The 24897-nt window shown below is 38.6% G+C and overlaps 1 protein-coding gene across 2 annotated transcripts in view; it reads left to right on the forward strand.

Moving 5' to 3' along the window:
• BMPR1B (bone morphogenetic protein receptor type 1B) overlaps positions 1–24897 on the forward strand; it is a 156549-nt gene extending 131652 nt beyond the window's left edge. The window contains exons 4-10 of one of the 2 annotated variants that reach the window (XM_049630895.1): positions 958–1054; positions 2153–2291; positions 6329–6521; positions 7326–7623; positions 18865–19040; positions 22450–22580; positions 24392–24897. In XM_049630895.1, the coding sequence (XP_049486852.1) occupies positions 958–1054; positions 2153–2291; positions 6329–6521; positions 7326–7623; positions 18865–19040; positions 22450–22580; positions 24392–24517 (1160 nt within the window). In that variant the 3' untranslated portion in view covers positions 24518–24897. Of the gene's footprint in view, positions 1–957; positions 1055–2152; positions 2292–6328; positions 6522–7325; positions 7624–18864; positions 19075–22449; positions 22581–24391 lie in introns of those variants that run through there. The other variant, XM_049630894.1, reaches the window with a different exon arrangement.

The following is a 24897-nucleotide window of genomic DNA, read 5'->3' on the forward strand; positions in this document are numbered from 1 at the left end:
ATATAAATCATCTGGGATGATTGTAAAAAAATAAAATACTTGGAACAAAAATCTCTGAGGCTACAGTCAGTAAATATGCATTTGTATAAAGCTTTCCAAGTTTAAGAAATCATGCTGTAAGTAAATCTGATTTGTCAAGAACTGCAGTTAAAACAACATGAATAATATTTAATAATTTGTTCTATAAAAGGATCACACAATAATTCTTTGAGTAGAACATACCCATTATTTTAAAATATGATGCAATTTATGGAAAATTTAGCAATGTGGTTTTGAAAGGCATCTTTGTTTGAAGTGGTGCACATCATATCTTCTGTATTTGGCAACTTTTGAGGAATCCTGTTCCCTTGTATCCATCATAAGATGACCGTGTGTTTCATGTACAAAGAATATAGACCAGTTTTTTTATCCAAATTCATGATATGGAACACTCCAGAAATCACACGAGAAAAGCCTGTAAACCCATCAGCTGGATCTGAAATAAAGTTGAACTACCTACTTCTATTTTGGGGGTATTGATCCATTTACATTCATTCATACTCTATACTTCTATTCTGTGTCAAGCCTATTCCTTCCAGAGAGGAGGAAATTCACGCTTTTGAAATAAATGCCTAGGTGAACAATGATTCACAGTAGTTGAACTTATTTAATTTGGAATACGTGTATATATATATATATATATATATGTATATATGTATGTATTTACTATACAATTATATATTTATATATATTAATATATACAAATATACAAACATATTAATACAAATACAGATATATATTAATACACACATATATATTTACTATACAATATACAGTATTCTTATCAATTGGCAGATTAAAAGGATCTTTTATATCTTGTATATGGGGCTTAGCAAACGCTTTTAGGAAAGAGTTGCTTCCTAATTTTTAAGTAAAAAATATTCTCCATATTATGGCTCTCTTTCTTTTTAATTTCAGATTTTGTTGATGGACCTATACACCACAAGGCCTTACTTATATCTGTAACTGTCTGTAGTTTGCTATTGGTCCTTATTATTTTGTTCTGTTACTTCAGGTAAGTTTCTGACATGTGGATGTAGAATTCTGAGTTTGAAATATGATCCTCATACGACTGTTCCACCTGTTATTTTTCGCCGTAGCTTTCTTTGACCGAATTAAATCTTAGATTTCCCTGATACTATCAGTTACTTTTGAAAATATTTGTCCTAATGAAGCTGTTAATAGATACCTTCTCATTTCTGTTTCAGACATCAAAGCCACCCAGATAAATTTCACCCTTAGGGAATTTAGGATAGTTAGGGAATTCAGGAGCTACTTGTTACTAAGGTTTGATCATAAGTGAAGAAATGGCCATGTTGAACCTAGAATCATTCTAGTAATTCCTTATTTCCCAAGTTAACAATTTTCCCTTAATACTGAAAAATTTTAAACCACATTTTTATTAGTGATTCAGCTAAAATAAGCTCAGTTATTAAAGTTAAGTGAGAGTTACTTTTTGTTCACTAAGAACTTATTTTCTACTTTGTGAGATATCAAGGACCTTTAAATTTTTATCATTTGCTTTTTGTAACACTCATTTATGATACTGTTCTGCAAATAGGAGTTGATTCAAGTAAATTCATTTCTAATTGGAGGCATAATTATTGACAAGATGTTTCTAAAGTTTAAATTTCTTTCATTTGTCTGTATTATTGCTTTATACATTATCTTAGATGAAGTAGTTTTCTGTTATGTCTTTTGTAAACCCCAAATTTTCAGCTTTAATTAGGGACCTTAAGGGGAGAAATTTTAGGCAATGAGTAGTGGAACCATAGAAAAATATTGAACCCCTGCTGGGAAATAGGCAGTTGAATGGAGAAGAAGAATTATAGATGGTTGAGACCAAGTAAAAACATGTAGCTTACTTAAAAAATAGGTTAGCAAAATAATTATGATTTATATTTTGAAAATCATAACTAAGGGTAATAAATAGTAAGCATGTATCTTGTATTGGTAAAGAAGTACTAGCATTTATCATGTAAGGATAATAAATACTAAAATTTATCTTCTCTTGTGCTAAAATGAAATCTGCTGTGATGACTGTTTTGTTTGCAGTGTTTTACCCATCATTGCAATTCAGTATCTTAAATTATCTTCCTCTGTGCATCTTTAGGTATAAAAGACAAGAAACCAGGCCTCGGTACAGCATTGGGTTAGAACAGGACGAAACGTACATTCCTCCTGGAGAATCCCTGAGAGACTTAATTGAGCAGTCTCAAAGCTCGGGAAGTGGATCAGGCCTCCCTCTGCTGGTATGAGAAGAACATATCCTGAATTTAAAGGAAATGTCTTCTGAGAGGAAATGTCAATAAGTACGGGGTTTCATTTTACTGAAACAGATAGGGTAGTGGACAAAGAGAAGCTCTACACTATCAGTTAGACATCAGATCTCAGATGAAGGGCTTTCTGATAACATTTTGACATATTGGGGGTAAGGTGATTGTTTTTCAGTGTAAGTGTATGGTTACAATCCAGACCCTTAGACATTCTGATAAGGAGCAGATTAGAAAACATTTAAGTATGGAGCCATCTTCCCTCTGCTTTCAGTAAGGATAGTGTTACTGAACTTTGGCCTGGCTTTTGAAGGCAAAAGTATTACAACGAACTGGGATCTGAGTACTTCTCCAGGGGAAGAAGACTGCATTTCAGCTGGAGGGCTTATGTTTCAGGATGAAGTCCTGGCTTTTCCATTCATGAGAGGTATAATTTTCTGATAGTCAACATCGCCAAACTTGAAGAAAACATACAGTGAATCCAAGGCATTTGTTTTAATGAGAAAACATTTGATTCCTTTATAGACCATGCAAAAAAGATTGTTGGGATAGAAAATAACAATTATATATATATATATATATATATATATATATATATATATATGTATATATATATTTAACAAACTCTTAAGATTGATTTACCTAATCTTTATTGTCTGGTTCTGACTTTGGATATCATATTTACTTGATTGTTTTCATGACCTCTTATTGTAGTACTAAAAGTTTTTTTTTAATCTCAAGTCAAGAATTATAACTTTTTTGAGATATAAAAGCTATATGTACTTAATGTATAAAAGTATATATTTCATGTATACGATTTGAAGAGTTTGGGGATAAGTATACATCTGTGAAACCATAACCCTAATTTATGCCATGAGCCTATTCATCATCTCCAAAAGTTTCCTCCTGCCCTCTTGTTATTTTGTTCTTGTTATTTTGTCTTGTTTATTTGTTGTTATTTTTTTTAATGTAAGAACATATAATGTAAGAACTACTCTCTTAGCAAATTAAATTTTATTTTAATGTTTATTTATTTTTGAGAAGAAAGAGTGCAAGCACAAGTAGAGGAAGAGAAGAGAGAGAGACACACACAGAATCTGAAGCAGGCTCCAGGCTCTGAGCTGTCTGCACAGAGCCCGATGCGGGGCTCGAACCCAAAAACCATGAGATCATGATCTGAGGCTAAGTCAGATCATGGTTTAACTGACTGAGCCAGCCAGGCACCCTCTTAGCAAATTTTTAAGAATACAATACACTACTGTTAATTGTAGGCATTGTGCTGTGCAACAGATCTCCAGGGCTTACTTATTTTGCATAACTGAAACACTTTTCTCTTTGATTAATATGTCCTCTGCAGGTAATAGACCAGACAGAAGATAACTTGTGAGGTAGTCATTATGACCAAACTGATACTACTTAGGATGTAAATATTTATTTTACTGTAGAGGTTTTTATTATCAAATTTACTGTTTTTTTTAATTGTTAGAATTTAATATGTAGCAGATATGGTTCTTATATTTTAAAATCTGTATATTATAATTTTTTAAAAGAAAAGTACAAATATGAAAATCCCCTTCAGTATTAATGAATCAGATGTTTATGCTCTTGGAACTGAAACCTATTTGTTTTCCAGTGTTTTCCTCCTTAGAAGTTATAATAAATCTCAAAACTAAAGTACATTTTAAATTTCTGAGTATAATTTAGTGACACTTTTTATCTTTGAGATAAGTTCCTATTCTTTCAAGCATTGCCAGTTCCATTAGTACATTCATTAAATTACGAGAAGCTATATTATTGTTAGAAAAGAAGTGCATGCAAAACTGTTTATGTCAGAAAATGTTCTGTAGATTTCCATACACAGTGCTCTGTAACATCTGTAAATTAAATACAAAATTTCTATAATAAATGTGGGAAGTGTCCTCCCTAGTCAGTAATTTAACTATTTGCGGATTTGTCTCTCAGCTGCTTAGTGCCCTTGGTGCCGCTGTTCCCCCATTTAGAAGTGGAAATACATTGAACATTTCCTTGAATAGCATGTTTGAACTCTTCTGGAGAGTTCCTTATTTACTTCAGGCTGAGTGGCTTAATTGCATGTCAGCAATGCTTTAATTTTTCAATCCTTCGTTTAGAAAACAGCATTAAAAAACAGATTTTATCTTTTTTCCTAAAAGCTTCTAGTCTGATATGGGTGCTGTTAATGCCTCTGGCAATGGTTAGCATGACCTCTTGAATTAATAAAATCATCCATGATGCAAAAACAGAACCGACCCTAGTTGGTAGACATCTCTGGTAGGCATAATGCCCCCCAAAATGTCCTAATCCCTGGAATCTGTTATTTTACGTGGCAAAGGGGACTTAAGGTTGCTAATCAGCTCACCTTGAGATGAGATTATTCTGGATTATCTGGGTGGACTCAGTTGTATTGGTCCTTAAAAGTGTAAACGTATAAAGAAACATTTCAACTTTACTTGATTCAAAGCACATTTCTGCTAAGAATTCATTCCAGTTTTCTGGTCAGATCTTGTGAGAGTTTTGTGTTAGGTTCTTTATATATGCCTCCCAAATTATGTAAATTATCATCAATACTTAGCCATTTCAGTGCATGGAGTTCTTACAGTATTTTCATGTGAGTACAGATGGGCCGCAGATCATATGTAAAGAGACATTTAACCCTTAGACCACTTTCCTCTCATATTTTCTTTCTCTTTGTTTCTACTGCTCTCTCTAGTTCTTTAGAGCTCTCTTCAAGCTTAACTTCCTCTCCAGATCTAACCTGCTCTTTTTCTTCTACCTGTCCATTTTACATTTTCGACTGTGACAATTAACGGTTCCACTTCAGAGTGTAATTTTCAACAATTATTTGCTGCTTCCTTCTTTTTCATTTGTCTTCTGTTTCTTTACATATTTCATACAGTGTTCCGTGGCATTGTATGTCTGAAAATTCCTGTATCTGAAATCTGAAGGGGTTCAATCTACTTGGGTTGTTTTTCTTGACTCTTATTTATAGTGGCTGTTTCTTTTGGTTTTAAGGAATTTATTCTGTGGGATCTTCTTTTCCTGTCTCCCTTCCTTCTCCCCCTTCATTTTCTTTCTTCCCTACCCGCCTCGTCTTGGGAATTTCCTGTATTTCTTTGCGAGGCCAATAATTCATTACAGTTTTTTATTTCTTACATCTTACCACGATCGAGTTGTATGGTGGCAAGTGTTCCTTCAAGGTATCTAATAGCTGGCTGTAGTGGTGGGATGAAAAATATTCTGCAAGTGATTTTCTCTGGAGAGTATTTCTGTTTGTTCTTGCTGGGAGCCATGGGGTGCTACCAACCTCAGGCAAATTTAGTGTCACTCAGTGGTCCCAGCTTAATGCCAAAGCCCTAGGTTCAGTTTCTCTACTTTTAAAGGGGTCAGAGTTTAGATTCCAGATCGCAGTGCTCATGTTATTCTTCACCCAGACAGCAGCTTGGCTTTTGTATGTGCTAATGGTTACTGTTCCCTGCTCTGGTCTCAGCTCTTCCCTCCCTCCTCCTCCCCACCCTCCTCCCTCTACCCTGACCTTCTTACTTGGAGATTTCCTTTATTTCTTTGTGTCCAACAATGCATTGCAATTGTGTTTCATTGTAATTTATCCAAGATCAAGTGTATGGTGGGTGAGTCCTTTCAGAGTGTCCAGTATCCCGCTACAGTAGTGGGAGTGAAAAGTGTTTTTATTCTGCTAGTGACGGTGAACCATTCAGGTTTTTTTCCTCTATGAGAATGATAATAGGTAGAATGAAATATTTAATAATGTAGAAGCAATAATTCAAAAATTCAGAATCCATAATCAATCTCAAATACATTTAAAAGGGGACAGTATAAAATAATAAATAAATATAAATAATGTGTCTATGTAAAGAAAAACTACTGGCTAAATATATTTTGCATGCAGTAATTGTTTCTTCTCTGGAGGAGGAAAAAAAAAAAAGATTAAACAAATCTGTAGTGCTGCGAATACACTAACAGTGTGTTTTGGGATTTAACAGGTCCAAAGGACTATAGCTAAGCAGATTCAGATGGTGAAACAGATTGGAAAAGGTCGCTATGGGGAAGTTTGGATGGGAAAGTGGCGTGGCGAAAAGGTAGCTGTGAAAGTGTTCTTCACCACGGAGGAGGCCAGCTGGTTCCGAGAGACAGAAATATATCAGACAGTGTTGATGAGGCATGAAAACATTTTGGGTGAGTCGGTACAGCGGTATTCAGGGTTTCCTAGATTTCCTCTATTTTCTGTTAACATCTGCCTATTAACTCATCTGTCTAGACCTGTGATGAAATATATAGACATTTTCTTCTTGGCCTGAGCCCAAGAACGTCATAAGTTTCTACTGGGAGACCTCACAGGAGGAATGACTAAGCCACTTCTGTGAATGAATAGTGGGCTGGAAATGGAATACTCTCCAATAATTTTTTCTTCAGGGACAGGAAATGCAAATGTAATACCAGAATTTCTTAGGGTTTCTTAGGGATTTGAAGGAGCACATGTTTAAATGTTGTGAAAAGTTAGAGAAGTTTTATCTGCAGGGTGTGTGTGTGTGTGTGTGTGTGTGTGTGTGTGTATCCAGAGTTTATATTGAGAATTGATTTTTAAAACATTTTCTCAAGTTAGAAATAATGTACCTGCATCATCCAAGTTGGAAAGAGTATAAGCTAGTATGGAGTGTAAGCCCTGACTCCAGACCTGTTTTGTAAACCGTGGCTTATGTATACTATTTACTGTAATATAATAACGTAAATATCAATGACTGACTAGAAAGGGCTCATGTTTTCAGGTACAAACGCTTAATGTTCCTCTACCTCTACTGTTTTGATGGCCTCTGGTTGGTATTCATAATTTAATACTGTCATAGGCATAACCATAAAGCTGAACGAAATACTAAACAAAGACACCTCTGTGACAAGGAATGGTATTTGGGAATATGAATTATTCTTGATAGTATTCAGAAAACACTTGGCTTCAAACCTTTTTGTCTTTCTTCCTTTTAGGGTTCATTGCTGCAGATATCAAAGGGACAGGGTCTTGGACCCAGTTGTACCTAATTACAGACTATCATGAAAATGGTTCCCTCTATGACTATCTGAAGTCCACCACTCTAGATACAAAATCAATGCTGAAGTTAGCCTATTCTGCTGTGAGTGGCTTATGTCATTTACACACTGAAATCTTTAGTACCCAAGGCAAACCGGCAATCGCCCACCGAGATCTGAAAAGTAAGAACATCCTGGTGAAGAAAAACGGAACGTGCTGTATAGCTGACCTGGGCCTGGCCGTCAAATTTATTAGGTTAGTATTAAAGTGAACGAATACACTTTTTATGATTCTCTTCTATCCCTTTTTTATAGATTGTACATTCTGGCATTTGGTGCTGCTAGGAAATTTAGAGGAGGAACCTTCTTAATTTTGATGTTTCTTTGGAGGAAAAAAGTAGAAACATTAATTTGAAGAAACATGTATTTGTGTCCTGTTGTTTCTGTGCTCCTCGGTGACCTGGCTTCTAGACAGTGTTTACATTAGGTTTGTAGCTGTCATGAAGCTCTTTAGAAAAGAGTACCTAATGTCTGGGATGATTTGGTGAGCATTCTGCATACGTTTGTAGGTAGGAAAAGGTTTTAGTAAATATCTACATGTTATGTGGTGATAAAGGCCGTGGTTTTTTTTTTATCTTATGGAAGAAAGATTGTTTGCATAGCTATGCCATGAGAAATGTTAGAAACTAACAAAGCGCGGTCAGCGTTCAGCACTACTGTACCATGACTTAAAGTGACTAACACATAAACCAACATGTGTCATAACACAGTGGTTTCAGACCGCTGGGGCTCCTTGGAGTGACAGCAGCAGCTTGTACAGAGTGGGGAGGAAGAGTACACAGTAAGTGGGGCTCTATTTTGCCCCTAATCAGTGCAGCCCCTTTTATCTTGCAGATGATTTAGTTAGAAGAAATGATTCCTTTGCTTTGAATACAAAACAGAATGAGTTTGCAAACTGCTGGCGTAGAGGGGTCATCATAGAACTAACTACCCTTTTAAAAACTTAATCTAGGTTTAGCCTTTATTAATTCGTTGGATCCTCTCATGGATTTTTTTTTCCCCCAAAGAAGACTTGATAGAATATGGAGAAGGGCACAGTGGAAAAGCCATGGAGATGATGAAATGTTTGGACAATAAAACTCATGAGAAAAGACTAATAGATTGGTATTTTTGTAAAGACTGAGGTGTGACTTAATAATAGGCCCCCAATACAGGAAGGTCTCCACCATTTAGAGGATGATATTGAAGTTCTCACCTTTAAAATCAAAGCAGGAGGAAATTAAGAACCTCCTGACAACATGAAAAAAATCCCTTCTCTCTTCTGAATTCTTTTTTCTAATCTACAGCCTTTTTTAAGTCTCCTCTACCAAATCAATCAATCAGTCAATCAATCAATCAATCCTATGATGCTTCTCAAATTCCCGGCCTCTCTTCGGTCCTCCCCTGTTAAATTTCTTGAGTTCCATAGAGTAATCTGCTTGCAGAATCCAGTAATTCACAATGTCTTGTGTGATTTTGTGTCTTCTCCCTTCTCTCCTGAGCTCCTGTTTTAAGGGGTACCATTGATCTTTGTCACCAGAAGCCTTTCTTATTGTCATTCCACTGTCCACAGTGTGCAAACCTTTCTTCCTGCTATTTTCTTGATGTGCCTTTATTCCACGTTCATTTTCTTTGTCTGTGGGTTCTGTTCTTGGTCTGTCTCTTACATATTTCCCTACTGCTAGATTTCCTGCTGATACCTGCTTTCCTTTCTAGTTCTCAGTTGTGGTTGATCCATTCTAAAATGTGTGGTGCCTGACATTTCCTTTGTTCCTTCAGTTTTTGGTTTGCTCAGTTGAATGGATTCTCTCTCCATGATATTCCCACTAGGACTGAATCCCGTTTGGGTCTTCTACCATTTTTCTAGATTCTGGAGTGAAGCACTTTGTAGTTTTTGTAGTCTTTGTCTTTCCTATTTTTCCATTTTTTTCCCCTACATGCTGCTGCCAGATTTATTTTCTTGAAACATAATTTTGGACAGCATAATAATTTCATGGTTTCCTATAGCTTTGGGTTCAACTGTAGTATATATTCTGAATGCTTCATTCTTTCTCACACCTTCAGGTGTTTTAACATGTTTTTATCTTTACCTGAGTGCCCAGCATCTCCTCTTTTGTTTGCATAACTACTACTTATCTTTGCAGTTTATTTCTTTGGGACACCTTTTATTATTCCCTTTTAAGTCTGACTTTTAGTTAGTCTTCTGCCCTCCGTGTGACCCTGTGCACGCTGTCATGACATTTCTCATACTCTTGTGCAATACTCATGGACTGCTTGTCTGTTATTCCCAATGAAGACTAAGCTCCATGAAGGTAGATACCATGTTTTTTTTCCTCAAATTTACATCCCTCCTGCCTTTCCTTGGTGCCCATTACACAGGTGCTACTCCCAAATTTTGTATTAATGGACAGATACACAATCCCTTGTGAACTACAGGTTGAAGAAAAAAAGCATCTGTTCTTAGCTCCAGAGGTCCTACACACTCTGGATTAAATCTACTTTCCTGGTTGTTTTTTTTTTTTTTTTTAATGTTTATTTATTTTTGAGAGAGAGAGAGAGATAGAATGGGGGAGGGACAAAGGGAGAGGGGGGTAGAGGATCTGAAATGGGCTCTGTGCTATCAGTATGGAGCCTGATGTGGGTCTTGAACTCATGAACCATGAGATCATAACCTGAGCCAAAGTCGGATGCTCAACCCAATGAGCCACCCGGGTGCCCCTACCTTCCTTGTTTTACGTCCTACAAACCCTCCAGTTTGTATGTGTGCTTTTGCAAAACTGATGTATTTGTTTTCTCCATATGTACTGCATATTTACTGTGCCTTACATAGTTTCCAGTCTGAAATGCCCCTGCTTCTTCGTGTACCTTAATCCGGTCTCAGAGCTGCCTTTAAGTCACTTTACCCATCCTCTAGCTAGGAATAATGACATCATCTTTTCTACTCCCTGGTAATTTCCCAGCCCTTGTCTGCCTGATAGTATAAGTATATTAGTACCTGCCTCATCTTGCCTATTTGTCACTGGGCATCTTGAGAGCAGGATCCGTGCCAGATTCATTAATGTATTTCCCATTTGACATGACATAGTGAATTATTTGTTATAGGTATTCCAACATTGTTTTGAAGCAATACATCTTGGCAATATCAGAGTAATTGAGGACTTTTCTTCTCTGAAGATCTTAAAATAGGCAAGAAAAGCGAGTGTTATATTTCTGAAACTCAGCTCTGCTAATATAAGGAGAATAAACTAAATGATCTTTCAAATTTCATGTGAACCCTGATTCCAGAAAGCAGAGGGGAGTGCTTTAAGGGATAATTCAGAGCTCTGTTTGGCATATATTGACTTGTTCATCAAGAGAGGAAGGCTTGAGGACACTGGCTCCGCTGTGAAACCGTGGCTGTTGGAGGCACAAATCTCATGGCTAGAGCAGTTGTGGGCCCATTTACTTTTCTGGACCTCAGTTTCCTTCCATTAAATGGAGGCTGCATTTGATAATTTCAGAGGTCCTTTTCACATTTTATTTTCTGTGTTTCAAAGGAACTTTGCTTTTCTCAATTTTTGAGCTTTACTTTTAAACCTTGCTTTATATATTTCTTTGGTTTCTGCTCTTTTCCTGATTTTCCTATTTTGGGGGCACGTGCACACACAGAGATCGTTAGAGATCTTATTACAAGTGGGGTCAAAGGTAACCCAGTGTGGAGTTCTCAGACTTCATAAGTGAACTTCCTGTGAGAATTTAATCTTTACCATGGTCTCTACATGGTAAGTGTTCTCTCAGGCTTTTAAGTAATTTCTGGGAGGTTCCCAAGGAAGTTGAGAGCCACAGAGAGAGTGGACTATGCTTCAGAGATTTCCTGCTCGTATAATTTTTTTAAGGCTGTCTTCATTTTTTTTTTCATGCACTCTCTTGAAAATGACGTAAGTGCTGATGTATTTCTTGCCCAACAGAGACTTAATCCAGGTGATGCTGAAGCAGACATCATCGTAACCCCAAATCTCTCTTGGGAGGACAAAACAATGACATGTGAAATCCCTTAAAGGAACTTACCAATCTTTTCACTTTTTACTTTGGAGGATCAAGCAACCCCACGGGTCCTTCAGTGTCAGAATAATATATTTTCTTAGGGGAAAAAAAATCCTGGTTTAGAACTTCTCTGCTATTAAATTTTAAATAGAAAAACTACAATGGAGATCGGTCTGTAACACGGATCTCCCAGCTGATATTTGTCAACTTGTCCAAAAGCAAAGGAGGTGGAGTGACCAGCCCAGGGGGCACTGCATTTCCTCTGCGTCCTTCTGATGCCATTAGCACTAATCCTGCCTCTGGTTTGTGTACTTAGTGGTATATTTAAAAAGTGGCATGCCTAAATGACTCGTCGGAGTCCGAGAACTCCGCTGATTAGTGGCAGAATCCCCGCTCTCTGTCAGGGTTTTGCAGCCATGTCCACCCTCTTTTGAAGGGTTTTTAGCTTGAAAGTTCTGTTGCTCAGAAATCCTGAGATGTCTCAGGATTTAATTGTAGAAGCATTGAGTCTTTTTGAAAGTGCAGCAGAAAACTCTCCTCATTGGTTAGCATCTGACTGGGCAGAGTTCAGCGTGGCCGGCCAGCACCACTGTTACCTACCAGATGCTGTAGGAAACACCCAGGGATGTGCACAGTCCCTTCCTCTGAAGGCTCAGGAGGGTCTTTCATGCATTGGGAGGCTGCTTCTGTCTTCCTACCAGGAGGTTCTGGAGGCTCTACTATGTTTCCCGAGTGGTTAATTTCAGATGTCATTTGCAAGCCTCAAGCAAACCATTGGCTTCCCTTACAAGTCTTATGCCTCCTGCCCTTCTTTCTTGTTCTTGGAAGTTCAGTTCTTCTTGTTTATTTATTGTTTTGGAGTAGTTCATTTTCTTTTTCTTTTTTCTTTTGAATTCAGATCCAAGTTAGTTAACATATAGTACAATAATGATTTCAGGAGTAGCCTTTAGTGATTCATCACTTACATGCAACACACAGTGCTCATCCCCACAAGTGCCCTCCTTCATGCCCATCACCCATCTAGCCCATCTTCCCCCACCGCCCCCCCCCCCCCAGCAACCCTCAGTTTGTTCTCTGTATTTAAGAGTCTCTTATGGTTTGCCTCTCTGTTTTTATCTTATTTTTGCTTCCCTTCCCTTTTGTTCATCTGTTTTGTTTCCTGAATTCCACATATGAGTGAAGTCCTACGGTATTTATCTTTCTCTGGCTGACTTATTTCACTTAGCATAATACACTCTAGTTCCATCCATGTTTTGCAAATGGCAAGATTTCATTCTTTTTTGATCACTGAATTCTTATTTTTTAAACCCCTTTTTAGATTATTAAAGGTATGCGATGTTTGCTTCTCTTCCTTCCCTATTACCTTTTTATCTCCCTTCTCCCTCTCTCCTTCTTTCATCTCTCTGTTTTAGACACCAGCAACACCCAGCAGAAGACCACCTGCGTGTGACCAAAGGCTTCATGAGCCACAGCCACCTGGTTGGAGCTAACATCTTGATTCCCCAAGCTGGTTTCTCATGGCCACAGTGGGATCTTCATGTCTTTCGTGCACCTCTCCCTTCAGCCGATGGTACAGGGGGAATGTGCACTGTGCCGAACCTGTGGCTTTTTCCTTTACGCAACTCTTCTTGCAAGAATTCCTGCTATGTGTTTATAATCGGGAGGTTTAATGAACCTGAAAAATAGTTAACCCAAAACAAGGTTAAGGCGAAGACTGTGTTTTTAAAAATCTGCTTTATTATATTCTGCCACCAAAATAAAAATCTTTTGCCTGCCCCTGCTCTGGTGCATCATGGCTGACAGTGTAAGTCGTGCCCTATTCCGCAGTCCCATCCTTTGCCCAGGCTCATCCTCCAGCTCTCTCTGGCTCCTTGCTGGAGTCTCCACTTTGAGCCTCTCTGCATTCACAGGAGCTCCACGGTTCCCTCTGCTGGTTACTTTAAGAACTGCAGTGCGCACGTGCCACTCTGGGTACCAGGGCCAGACCCAGGGGGCCACATACGCAGTAGGGAGTGGCACTGTCCATAGACAATAAAACCGACTAAAATTGTCACTGTGCGCCCAAGGTTCTAAACCACGTCAGTAATGAAATCTGTCTCCCAGCAGGTCCTATTGCTTCTCCCGTGTGCCTACTTCATCAGCCCTCCTTGTCACCTTCAGAAGAGGAAAATCTTAGTATTGTATCCTTTCATTGCCTTCTCTTCCCTTCTCTGCTGCCATTGTCTCACAGTGTCAGTGTGCCTTGCTGCCCTCTCCCTGCCTAAAGCAGTTGCCTTGAGGACCCTCGATCACTTTGTATCCCCGTTGGATGAGAAGGAGCCACTGAGAGTGTTTGAATGCTGGAAGGTTTGGTCTCCTCTGTAGACCTCTTACACCACCATGCTGCCACTTTCTTTATCCTACCACTGTCATCCAAATGATTTTGGTCAGAAATAGGAAGTTTGTTTTCATGCCTCCTTATGTAGTCCTAGCTGAGGGCATCCTACATTTTGAGAATCAAATAAAATTACACTTCATCAGCCCTAATCCTACTTAATACACTAGGGAACTCGGTTTCATTCACAGTGCATCTGGGGACCCTAAGGAACTGTTTTCCTCTCTGTCCTATCAGCCTTATATCTTTGATATATGTTCTATATATATGTTTGCTATACCTCCACATAATATAGTGGCTGATTCTTTTCTTTGCCGAACACTCAACTCACTGACGACACTTGATGACACTTTACTGTCAACTCAAGGTTGAAGAGAGCTTTGCTGAGATATGTTGTAGGGCACTGTGTAAGATTTAGTCATGAAATTCATGCCACCAGAACATTTTCCTGATCTTTGTTTCCTACAGAAGCTTAACATCTTGTCATGACTCTAGGTCAGAGGGGAGAACCCTTTTTCTCCCTAATTGACTTGCCTCTTTACCCCCAACCTCCCAAATTACTGTTTATTTTTTATTCAGAAAATTTTAGGTGTTTTTATTTAATCCTGTCCCAGCCCACTGTCCCTAAAGTTCATAAAGAAAAGTACCCAGTAATGTAAGATTCTAAAACAATTTTTTTTTTCCTGGAGAGGAAGTTGCCTGACAACCCTTAATTTATTTTGTTCAAAAAAGATATAAATATAAACATAAATATAAATATAAATATAAATATAAATATATATATATATATATTTATATTTAGATATATTTTTTTAAGTTTATTTATTTTGAGAGAGAGAAGGAGAGAGACAGCGTGTGCACACATAACTGGGGGAGGGGCTGAGCGAGAGGGAGAGAAAGAAAGAATCCCAAACAGGCTCTGAGCTGTCAGTGCAGAGCCGGATGTGGGGCTCGATCCCATGAACTGTGAGATCATGACCTGAGCCAAAATCAAGAGTAGGATGCTTAACCCACTGAGCCACCCAGGTGCCTCATTCAAATTATATTTTTATGTTTTTTCACATTCTACTTAAGCCTGTATCATACTGGTACATTAACAGGGATGAAAGCCAATGTTGGATCTAGTAGAAGGATTAATTATTAAAGTGTAAGTAAAAATATCTACCCCTGTAGTTCTCTAAACCCAATTTTTCAGTTATGAGCCCTTTGTGCAAATATTTCTAACTCTTCTCCATTGGAAGGCAGGAGAGATCATGTTTTCCTCTACAGTGAATGTGGCACCCATGTTTTTGATGGAATGTTTTTGGTTTTTCCTGGTAGAAACTCATTTTCTCTACTTTGGTCCACTTTTGCTCTTCAGAGCCTTATGTTTCCAACCTATCCCTTAATCCTTGAAAGGTACATTTTTCTTGTTCCTTACCCTGCTGAATTCTTTTCCTTTATAATATATTTAATTAAAATATATTTATATATACAGAAAAGTATAAAAAATAATAAGGCACTCATGTAACAATTGTTATAATGTTAACAAAGTTAACAAGTTGCCTTATTTTTATCTAGTCTTTTTGGTTTTTTTTAATGCAATGTTGAAGATAGCCCTTTTCATTCTGCTCCCTATTTTGTTCCCCTTTACCCGACCCGGAAGTAGCTAGTATCCTGAAGTTGGTATTTATCTTTGCTATGAGTGATTTTATGATTTGACCACATGTACGTGTGGCCGCTGCAGCACAGAGGATTCTTTTGTGCATTTAGAGTTCGTTTCTCCGACTCTGCCCTCCTTGTACAGTATCTGTCTTTTCTCATGAACTGCCCCTTCATGGAAAAGGAAGCCAGGGAAAGCTGAAGGAGCCCTGACCTTTCCTGTTTCCTTCTTCCTCCTTGACCCCTTCCTTCAGTTACTTTATCCCCTATTCTTACATGCTCTGCATGTAAGAATCTCTACTTACGGCCTCTTTTTCTTCCTTTATTCTCGGTCCCCCAGTGTCAATATCCCTGGCTTCTATTTTTGGTCTTGAAGATGAACAAACTTACTTTTTCTCTTCCCTAATTTGGGAGCAGCTAAGATAACGTTATGAAAACCTGAGAGAGAGCTGCAGTTTAATTACTTTCCAATATAGAAACACTCCTGAGTGAAGAGGGGCTGGAGCTATATATGTCTTGGAGGGTCTGCCCCTTTATAATGTTTGATATGAAGTACTTATAATTGGCGTGTTTGTCATTTAAGTGTAGTGCTGAAGGCATTTGCCATTAGGTTAACAGTAATCTTTTGCAACGTTACTTTGCTTAACAAAATTTTATTTAACCTCTTAGATATTGGTAATGTCTCATTTTATGGTCTATATACAACAGAGATTTTTTAAAAATATTTTTAATGTTTATTTATTTTTGAGAGAGAGAGAGAGAGAGAGAGAGCATGAGCAGGGGAGGGCAGAGAGAGAGAGAGGAAGACCCAGAATGTGAAGCAGGCTCCAGGCTCCGAGCTGTCAAAACAGAGCTCAATGCAGGGCTTGAACTCATGGTCCGTGAGATCATGACCTGAGCTGAAGTCGGACGCTCAACCGACTGAGCCACCCAGGTGCCCCAGAGATTTTTTTATATTTCTCTTTAAAGTATCTATAGCAAAGTTTACTGTGGACTGGCCTTTTCTTTCTTTCAGTTAAAGTGTATTATTTACCAACCATGTGCACAGCCCATTGTGAATGGAGAGGGATCAGGACAATTCTCTTTAGGGCTATGAAATGATTATGGTAGATAGTTAGGGCTCAAGGAGTTTACACTTTTAGGTTGGAAGACAGATACTTATTCAGATATTCTGAGGGAGGGTATCTATTCACATACTACTAGGGAAACACGAAGGGTGGGGAAAGGAAGGAAGAGAGGGGACAGTCGTGCCAAGCCTGCACATTTTTTGGGAATCTGACGGACCAACCAAATCCTTGATTGTATGTTTGTTCAGTGTTTGAGGGAATGAGAGTGTAGAGATGAACTCTGTGTAGTCTACCTATCAGAAATCTTAATTCTGTCATCAAGTGACTATTACCTTTCAGTTTACAATAGATTGTCTCCATGTCAGACATTCTGTTAGCCCTTCCTGACCTAGCAAATCCAAATAAAGCATAAGAAGCTAAGAGTAAGAATGGGAAGGAGTTGCCTAAAATCTTTATCAAGTGTGGTCACTATAGCTTTGGCCCAGATACACTCTTGTGGGGCCCATGATAAGACTGGTCTTGATTTCGTCTCCCAGTCCACGTTCTGGAATATAATTTAGGCCCTTTACCAGTTTCTTTCCATCTGCAAGCCCCCATGTTTGTTTCTTTGTATAGAAACCAGAATTCTCTACCCAGGCCCACCACTGTCTTCCTCTAATGATTCAAAATCATAAATTAGAACACATTAATGAAGTACCTACTATGTGCTCACAGAAGAGATGTCAGTATAATTAAAAGTGGAATTTTTGTGGCGTCTTTGAAATCTGATATTTTTCATTTTATCATTAAGCTGCTTCTTGGCTCACTTTCTTCCAAGTCTATATTACAGACTAATATATATTATATAACATATATATATATATATATATATATATACACACACACACACACACACACATATATATATGCATGTATATGTAAATTTATTTATTTTCATTTTTAAAAATTTACACTTTAACTTTTATTTTAAAAACAAACAGGCTTTCTCAGAGCAGTAGCTCCTAGAAGATCCTGAGAGGCCTAATGAGAATACTGGTGGCCCATCTGTTGCAATAGCTTTATATTAAGGCTTTTAGCTGGAAATGAATTTAAAATGGTTCTAAGGATGAAGCTTTATGCGTTTTAGTAAATGTTAACAGTTTGGAGATCTGCAGAGAGACATCTGCCACCCTTTAAATTTTCCCAAGTGACACTGCATAGTTTCTGTTGTAGACAGTAAAGATGGAGGCAGGGAGATCAAAGCCACAGGTTCTTTCTGAAAGCCAGTAGTGTTCGGGCAAGTTTGGCGTTATTGCCTGTGACCCAGCCTGATAAATGTGATCTTTGCTCTGTGTAACTTCCTCATGGAATAGAAATAACACGTAGCTGCTAGAGAGTCAGTGGAGTGTGATGAAAAGGAGAACACATTCCCTAGGAATTAGGAGACAGCCGGGTTTAGCCACGATCCCCCGCAAATGGCAGTTTTAACAATGACTTTTTGTGTCTTTTCTGTTTAATAGTTTCTTCACCAAAACTGGGGTTTATTGCTCTTCCTAGCTCCACTAGTGTCTGCTGAGAGAATACTAGTTAACCTCTGATACATACTTCGGACTGTGCTGGTCGCGATTTTACATACCTCGTCTTGGTTACTTGTCAGCCTATCGAGCAATAGTAGTTTGACTTTACACATCTCCATTCAGAACTCCGGCTGCAGCTCGCAGCACTGAGGCAGTGGTTCCCAAGTGCCATTCTACAGATTGGTGTCCACCCATCGTGAATTTTCTCCCAGTCTATGGGACATCATGGTGAATGGATCGCGTCCTGAAATTTTCATTCACCTACTGATACTATGTTCAGTTATTCCTTTCCTCCTTTTATTAAGAAGTACATGTTGTAGATCCTGCTTATCAGAGTAAAACATTTTCAGGTCTTTGTTGGTTCTCTTCCTCCCTCATTTTTTAACTTGTTTGCACCTCTAAAAACCTTGCGACACTTGGTTTTAAAAATACTGTCTCAAATGAACCACCTTGGCATGTGCTCATGCCAATTTTCAGAGCAAAGCTATTAAAATATGAAGGGGAAGAAGATATTTTTAGGCATTTTTAATAGATATATAGCAATTATTCCGAGTGTATATTTGATCCAGTGGCAACACAGCCTTGTATGTCGTAGCTTCACTCTGCCATCTTCGTTGGGTTTTTACGTGTGAATATATAATACAACTCCTGGCAAAACATAAGTTTCAGGGAAACGTTATTCTGTGAAAGGCTATCCCTTCCCACCTTTCGCTAAAACCCTGTTCAGGAATCCCTTCAACTTGTCATTTGTTGGTCCTGCTCAGTGCTGATAGGGCTTTGCTTTCCTTTTTCCTCAGTGATACCAATGAAGTTGACATACCACCCAACACCCGAGTTGGCACCAAACGCTATATGCCCCCAGAAGTGTTGGACGAGAGCTTAAATAGAAATCACTTTCAGTCTTACATTATGGCTGACATGTACAGTTTTGGACTCATCCTCTGGGAGGTTGCTAGGAGATGTGTATCAGGAGGTAAGTAACAGTGATGCTGTTGGATCTACTACAGATCCTTTCTGATCAGAGATTGGAGTTAGCATATTGTCCACGATTGCCTTTTATTTTCCACCTTGTTTCGGTTGATACAGTCACAGTCCCCCCAGTAAGTGATATCTGACGTCTTAGAATCATCTCGGACTGCCTCCTTCCAGCTTCTTGTCACCAACCTGCTGGGCCCCATCCCCAGCTCCAATACCCCATTCCTTGTGGCTTCCTCTACGCAGATTAAGGTACAGACAGAAATGTGGGGTGGGACACCCATTCTTAACCTCCCCCCACACTTGACTTTCTATAGTTCTTCTTCATAAAGCAGTTTGAAAACATCAGTTTTTATCAAAAGGAAATGAAAGCATAAGAGTATTACTACTGGTCATGATAAGTTTCCTACAAACAAGGATTCCCTAGTAAGACAACGCAAGACATTGCTAAATATTCAGAGGCGTTATTAATGCGTGTAGTATCTTGCTTACTGCTGCATCATCTGTCTTTAAATAGATTCCACCACTTTTTAGGTGAGAAGCTGAATCTTAGGCTCTTCATGATCAAGTACCCTGTTTATGGTTACTCTCATGGCTGTGCTTGGTAAGAGACCGTGCTGCTGCTCATCACGGCCAATTTAAACTCACTTTTGTGAAACCCTGAGTTTGCCCATGCTTCTGAAAGTGTGGAGAACACTTCACTGGGGCTGGGGTTCATTCTCAAACCTGCTGTTTACTATCTGTGAACCTTTGACAAGTTACTCAGCTTGATTCCAGTTCTCTCTTCTTAAGAAGGATGTGAATTAAAGAGAATTAAAACTTCCTGGTACATCAGTAGCTTTCAATACATGTTAGCTCTTATTTAAAATTTTCATTTTGGTGGGTAGGGGCTTAACTTCTATTTGGATTCATATTTAAATATAGAGGAGAAACAGTTAATCAACAGGCATTTAGATTTTGGTGGAAAGATCACGATGCAATGCCTTCTCATCACTCTGGGAATTCTGAGCCTATTAGAAGCTTAATTTAAAATAGAACACGTTCCCTCTAAAGTGAGAGAACTGCAAAAAGGAAAGTTGACATAGGAAATGTTTCCTAACATTATATACGAAGAAGAAAAGAGCAAACCAAAATAGAAGTTAACTAACTGTGCCTTGGTTCATGATGTATAAAGAGTAGATGAGCCTATTTTTGAATACTATGCTTACACTTACGATAGGTTTGTAGAAGTTGAAGGAGTGGTAAGTAGACTACAAGACTACTTCTCTAATTACGTTTTCCTGAACATCTAAAGCAAACAAGTCCACGGGAAACCTGTATTTGGAAGCCTGTGAGCTGGAACATAGGAGAAATGATTCTCAGCTTAAAAACAAGTTAGCCTTATAAAAACAGCACGGTATTAATTGCTTTACTAGGTCTGTCTTTGCCTATGGAGATTTGAGAGGTACTAAAATGTTGCCTTTTCTCTTTATGAGATTGACATATGTTTGTCAGAGACATTCCAGTCCCAGCTCTGCCCCATACCAACTGTATGGCCTTGGGCAAGGTACTGAATCCCTCAAAACCAACTTTTCTCATCTGGATAATGTGGGTAATAATGCTACCTCACAAACATGTTTATAAAAATTTAATAAGTTATACAGCATACTTACCTACATGCCTGGTATCTAGTGGGTTCCTAATAAGTGAGTTTGTTTTCTCTTTCCAGAAAGGCAAACACACACAAAACTCTGTTCTCCAACACTTTCCTTTATGAAGATGGTGGAAGTTTTGGTCTTGTCTTTCTAGTCTAGGGACTATTGGGTGACCTAGATACATCTGGATGTAGGTCTTCTAAACCTGGGAAGAAAAAGAATTTTTGAGGTTTCAGACACCATTAAATGGCAGCCAATATGGAAGTTTTGATAACTTAATTGCATATAAGGAGAAAGAAGGAAGGCCTATAGTTCAAAGATAGACTTTGATTAATTCATAATTTTATGTGGTTGGCTCTGAGTTTGCTGTGGTACATATACTTGCTTACCACCATGTTGATAATGACACCAACATTAGGCATTGAGGAAAATATGAGATGAATAAGACAGACGTGGCCCTTGCCCTCAAGGTGTTGCCAGAGCCATTGTCTTAAGAATTAGAAAAAGAGGAAGAACTCAAATGAAGTGTGAGCATCTCCTATGCTTTAGACCCTGTGCTTTTAGTATCTCCTATAGAGATGAAACACAATGGAAGGAACTGTTAATGTAGACGACACATACAGTCATGCTCTGTGGTCTGTTTTGTGCGAGGAACAAGACAGTGAGTTGGAATGGTCTGAGGAAACTGCTGAACCTTCTCGTCCTTTAGGTTTATATATGGGTTTGAGTTTGCAAGAAAGGGCCTAACACAGACTCCTGCTTTTGTCAGAGTAAACCCCAGCGAATTTAATGATGCACTGGATAACCTGCCAACCTGGCGGTATCATCTTGTTCAGATAAAAGCAATTACTCTTCTGTAATAGATGATTCAGGATGGGGAGGAAAGGTGCTCCACATAGAGTGTTCAGAGCAGTATCCTCTAAGGACAGAGGCTGCTGGTAATTATTGTGAGGAGTTAATCAGATAGGACTGAAAAGAAGATACAAGTAGCCTGCTTTTCTAAAGGACAAAAGGAATAAGGTAGAAAGTAGATACCAGGAAAAATGAAACGGAATTTCTCACGCTAAGTGCCATTTTCCTAAGATGACATAGATTTGTATCTTACCCCTCCTTTATGCAATACCTCTTTTTTTCTCAAAGTAATGCATTTCTTAGAGAAAGTTGGGTGAAACACAGAAAATTTAAAGGAGAAAATAATTAAAAATCAGACAGTTCTTGCACCTAAAAAATCATGGCTAGTATTTTTAGGTGTGTATAATTTTTTGAATTTTAAGTGCGGAAAAGTGCATTCTTATGATTAAGCAGAAAAATGTAAATCTCCCGTTTTGTTCGAGTAGGACACACTGCCAAATGTATTATGAGATTCATAATCTCATATTGCAATAATAGAAACAGTCCCATATTATGCGGTATGAGTTTGGGAGGTGCCTGCCAAGTTTGCATTGAGATTTAATATAGATTCTTTTTTTAATTTGGCACACAAGACCCTTTATGAAATTGGAAATAAATTTGAGATGCTTGTTTTACTTAGCTTTGGGAAATTAGAAAAAACCTGTAATAATATGTTTCATTAGGTTTTCTATTTATGTTTTTAATTAGATTAAGTGTCATTGGGGCACATGTAGTTTTTCAAGACTTATTTTGCAGTTTTTCAGCCTACACTTGTCTTTAGTACTGACAGAACTTTTTGAGAACGGTTTGCATGTTGGCCGTTTAGGTCTACCTCATAGAAAGTGACGATAATAATAGTTCAAAAACAACTCATATTTTCAGGTATAGTGGAAGAATACCAGCTTCCCTATCACGATCTGGTGCCCAGTGACCCCTCTTACGAGGACATGAGAGAGATCGTGTGCATCAAGAAGCTACGTCCCTCATTCCCCAACCGGTGGAGCAGTGATGAGGTAAGGCTTGAGGTAAACAGGTGGCTATGACCAACTTCTAAATAGACTCTTCTCTTTTTGCTGAAATTCCGTATATTCACTGCAGGAATCCTCCTTCTTTGTTTTGATGGCGACAGAAATGGTGCTTCACTGCAGTCATTTATGTGGAGCTAAGTGTAGTATGTTAAATTACCTGTGTCTTTTCTCCAATTTGCTTTTGCTACTTCTAAACTATATTGACTGGGTTAACACTTAGCCTGCACAGTGGGTACACATTATTTCACTTGTTTGTGATGTCCTGACATTTGCATAAAGGATGTTCTTTCTGTGTGTGTGTGTGTGTGTGTGTGTGTGTGTGTGTGTCTTTAAAGCATCATGATTTTCTCCATGACAAACCAGCCTGCAACAGTCTCTCATCATGAGGAGAGAAAAGATAGGCATCTGCAGAATCTAGTTTTCTTTACACTGAAGGGATACTAGTTGACTTAGTTGAGCTGCCCAACTGTGCCACGGACCTTTGTTAACAGGCCATGATATGATGCGGTCTGAACAAACCCATATTCAGCCTGGCTCTGAGGACACAGTGATGAGACCTGAGCAGGTCTGGAAGGCAGCTCTTCAGAAGGAGGAAGCAAGTTAGGTGGCCTTGCATTTCCTGACTCATCTCCTCCTCCGCTTCCTCTCCATCCACGCTCCAAGCTTGTAAATTCACCAAGTCCTGGAGTGCTCGGGCAGGCTGGAACATTCAGAGAGGAGTTTGAAGCATCCCCAGGGGGAAATAAAAAGTAACCCTCCCAAAACCCACCCCACCAAACATGTACCAAAGCCAGTGCCAACAAATGGAAAGAGCACTGTATATAAACTAATTCTTGAATGTTAAATGCATTTAAAAATAATCCTTGGTTCATTGTTTTTGTGTCTCATTACCGAAATGCTAAATAATGCAGATGTTTTCCAATGAGCTATGCAGAAAACTTTATGAGATCCTGGAGTTCTGTTATTTTGAAGGTGGTTACAGGCATTGGTATTATTCAGAATCCCTTCACTGAAGATTTCTAATGAAGTGAAATTGTGCTTTTCAACAGGAAGACCAATAATTGATGTGGCACAGGAGAACACAGGAGAAAGTTTTAGCGAGGCTGTGCACAGGTCATTAATCTTGTTAAATGGTACAGTGCGATGCTCTTATTGTAGCAGACAGCTGTGATTTAGGAATAACCATGTTTGTTTGAATAGTATGGAATTAGATAAAAGATTTAAGCTCATCGAGTGTTATAAACAATGTAGGAGTGTGGAGTGGAACACAGACTCCCTGGGTATTTTTGTATTTGTTTAATACGGACTTCAAAGACACTCTTCTACAATCAGCAAAACCACCTGCTTGCTACTGTCATAAGGAATACATGAAAAATGTGTTCTAGTCATTTAGAATTTGTATGAAAAAAGAATTTTTTATGGAATTTTGTCTACATGCTTTTAGGAGTATCTTTTGAAACTATATTTACAGGGTGCCTGGGTGGCTCAGTTGGTTAAGCACCTGAATTTGGCTCAGGTCATGATCTCACGGTTCGTGGGTTCAAGCCCCGAGTTGGGCTCTGTGCTGACAGTTCAGAACCTGGAGCCTGCCTCGGATTCTGTGTCTCCCTCTCTCTCTGCCCCTGCCCCCTTGCACTCGCTCTCTCTCTCTTTTTCTCAAAAATAAACATTAAAAAAATAAAAAAATATATATTCAAACTTCTGAAGCCTCAGACCAAAAGCCAGATATGAAATGGCCACCTTGCTGATAATCCCTGTGTCTCGTGTTACTCCAGCTTTCCTTTCCCTTCCCACAGTGTCTGAGGCAGATGGGAAAGCTCATGATGGAATGCTGGGCTCACAATCCTGCATCACGACTGACCGCCCTGCGCGTCAAGAAAACACTAGCCAAAATGTCAGAGTCCCAGGACATTAAACTCTGATTTGAGGGGAAAAAACAAGCATCTCTTGAGAAAGCCAGTAGATACTCTTCTGTTTGTGGGCAGAGCAAAAGATGTTCCAGAAGCATCCAGAGTACAAGCCTTGAACACCATCCTGCTTCCCAGTGGGTTCAGCCTCACCTCTCAGGGAGCAGCCTGGACAAAGAGAAGTTCCCAGAAACACGTTCTTACCGTGTCTGTTTGTAGGAGGGAGAAACCGCTTGGGTAACTTGTTCAAGATATGACGCGTGTTGCTTTCTAAGAAAGCCCTGTATTTTGGGATTGCCCTTTTTTTTTTTCTTCAAAAGATGCTTTAATTTTGCCAAAATAGAACAAATAATGTAGATGTTTTAAGGTTTTTACTATTATAGTTTAATAACAAC

The sequence above is a fragment of the Panthera uncia genome, chromosome B1 (assembly GCF_023721935.1).
Source record: "Panthera uncia isolate 11264 chromosome B1, Puncia_PCG_1.0, whole genome shotgun sequence".
In the NCBI taxonomy this organism is placed as follows: Eukaryota; Metazoa; Chordata; class Mammalia; order Carnivora; family Felidae; genus Panthera; species Panthera uncia.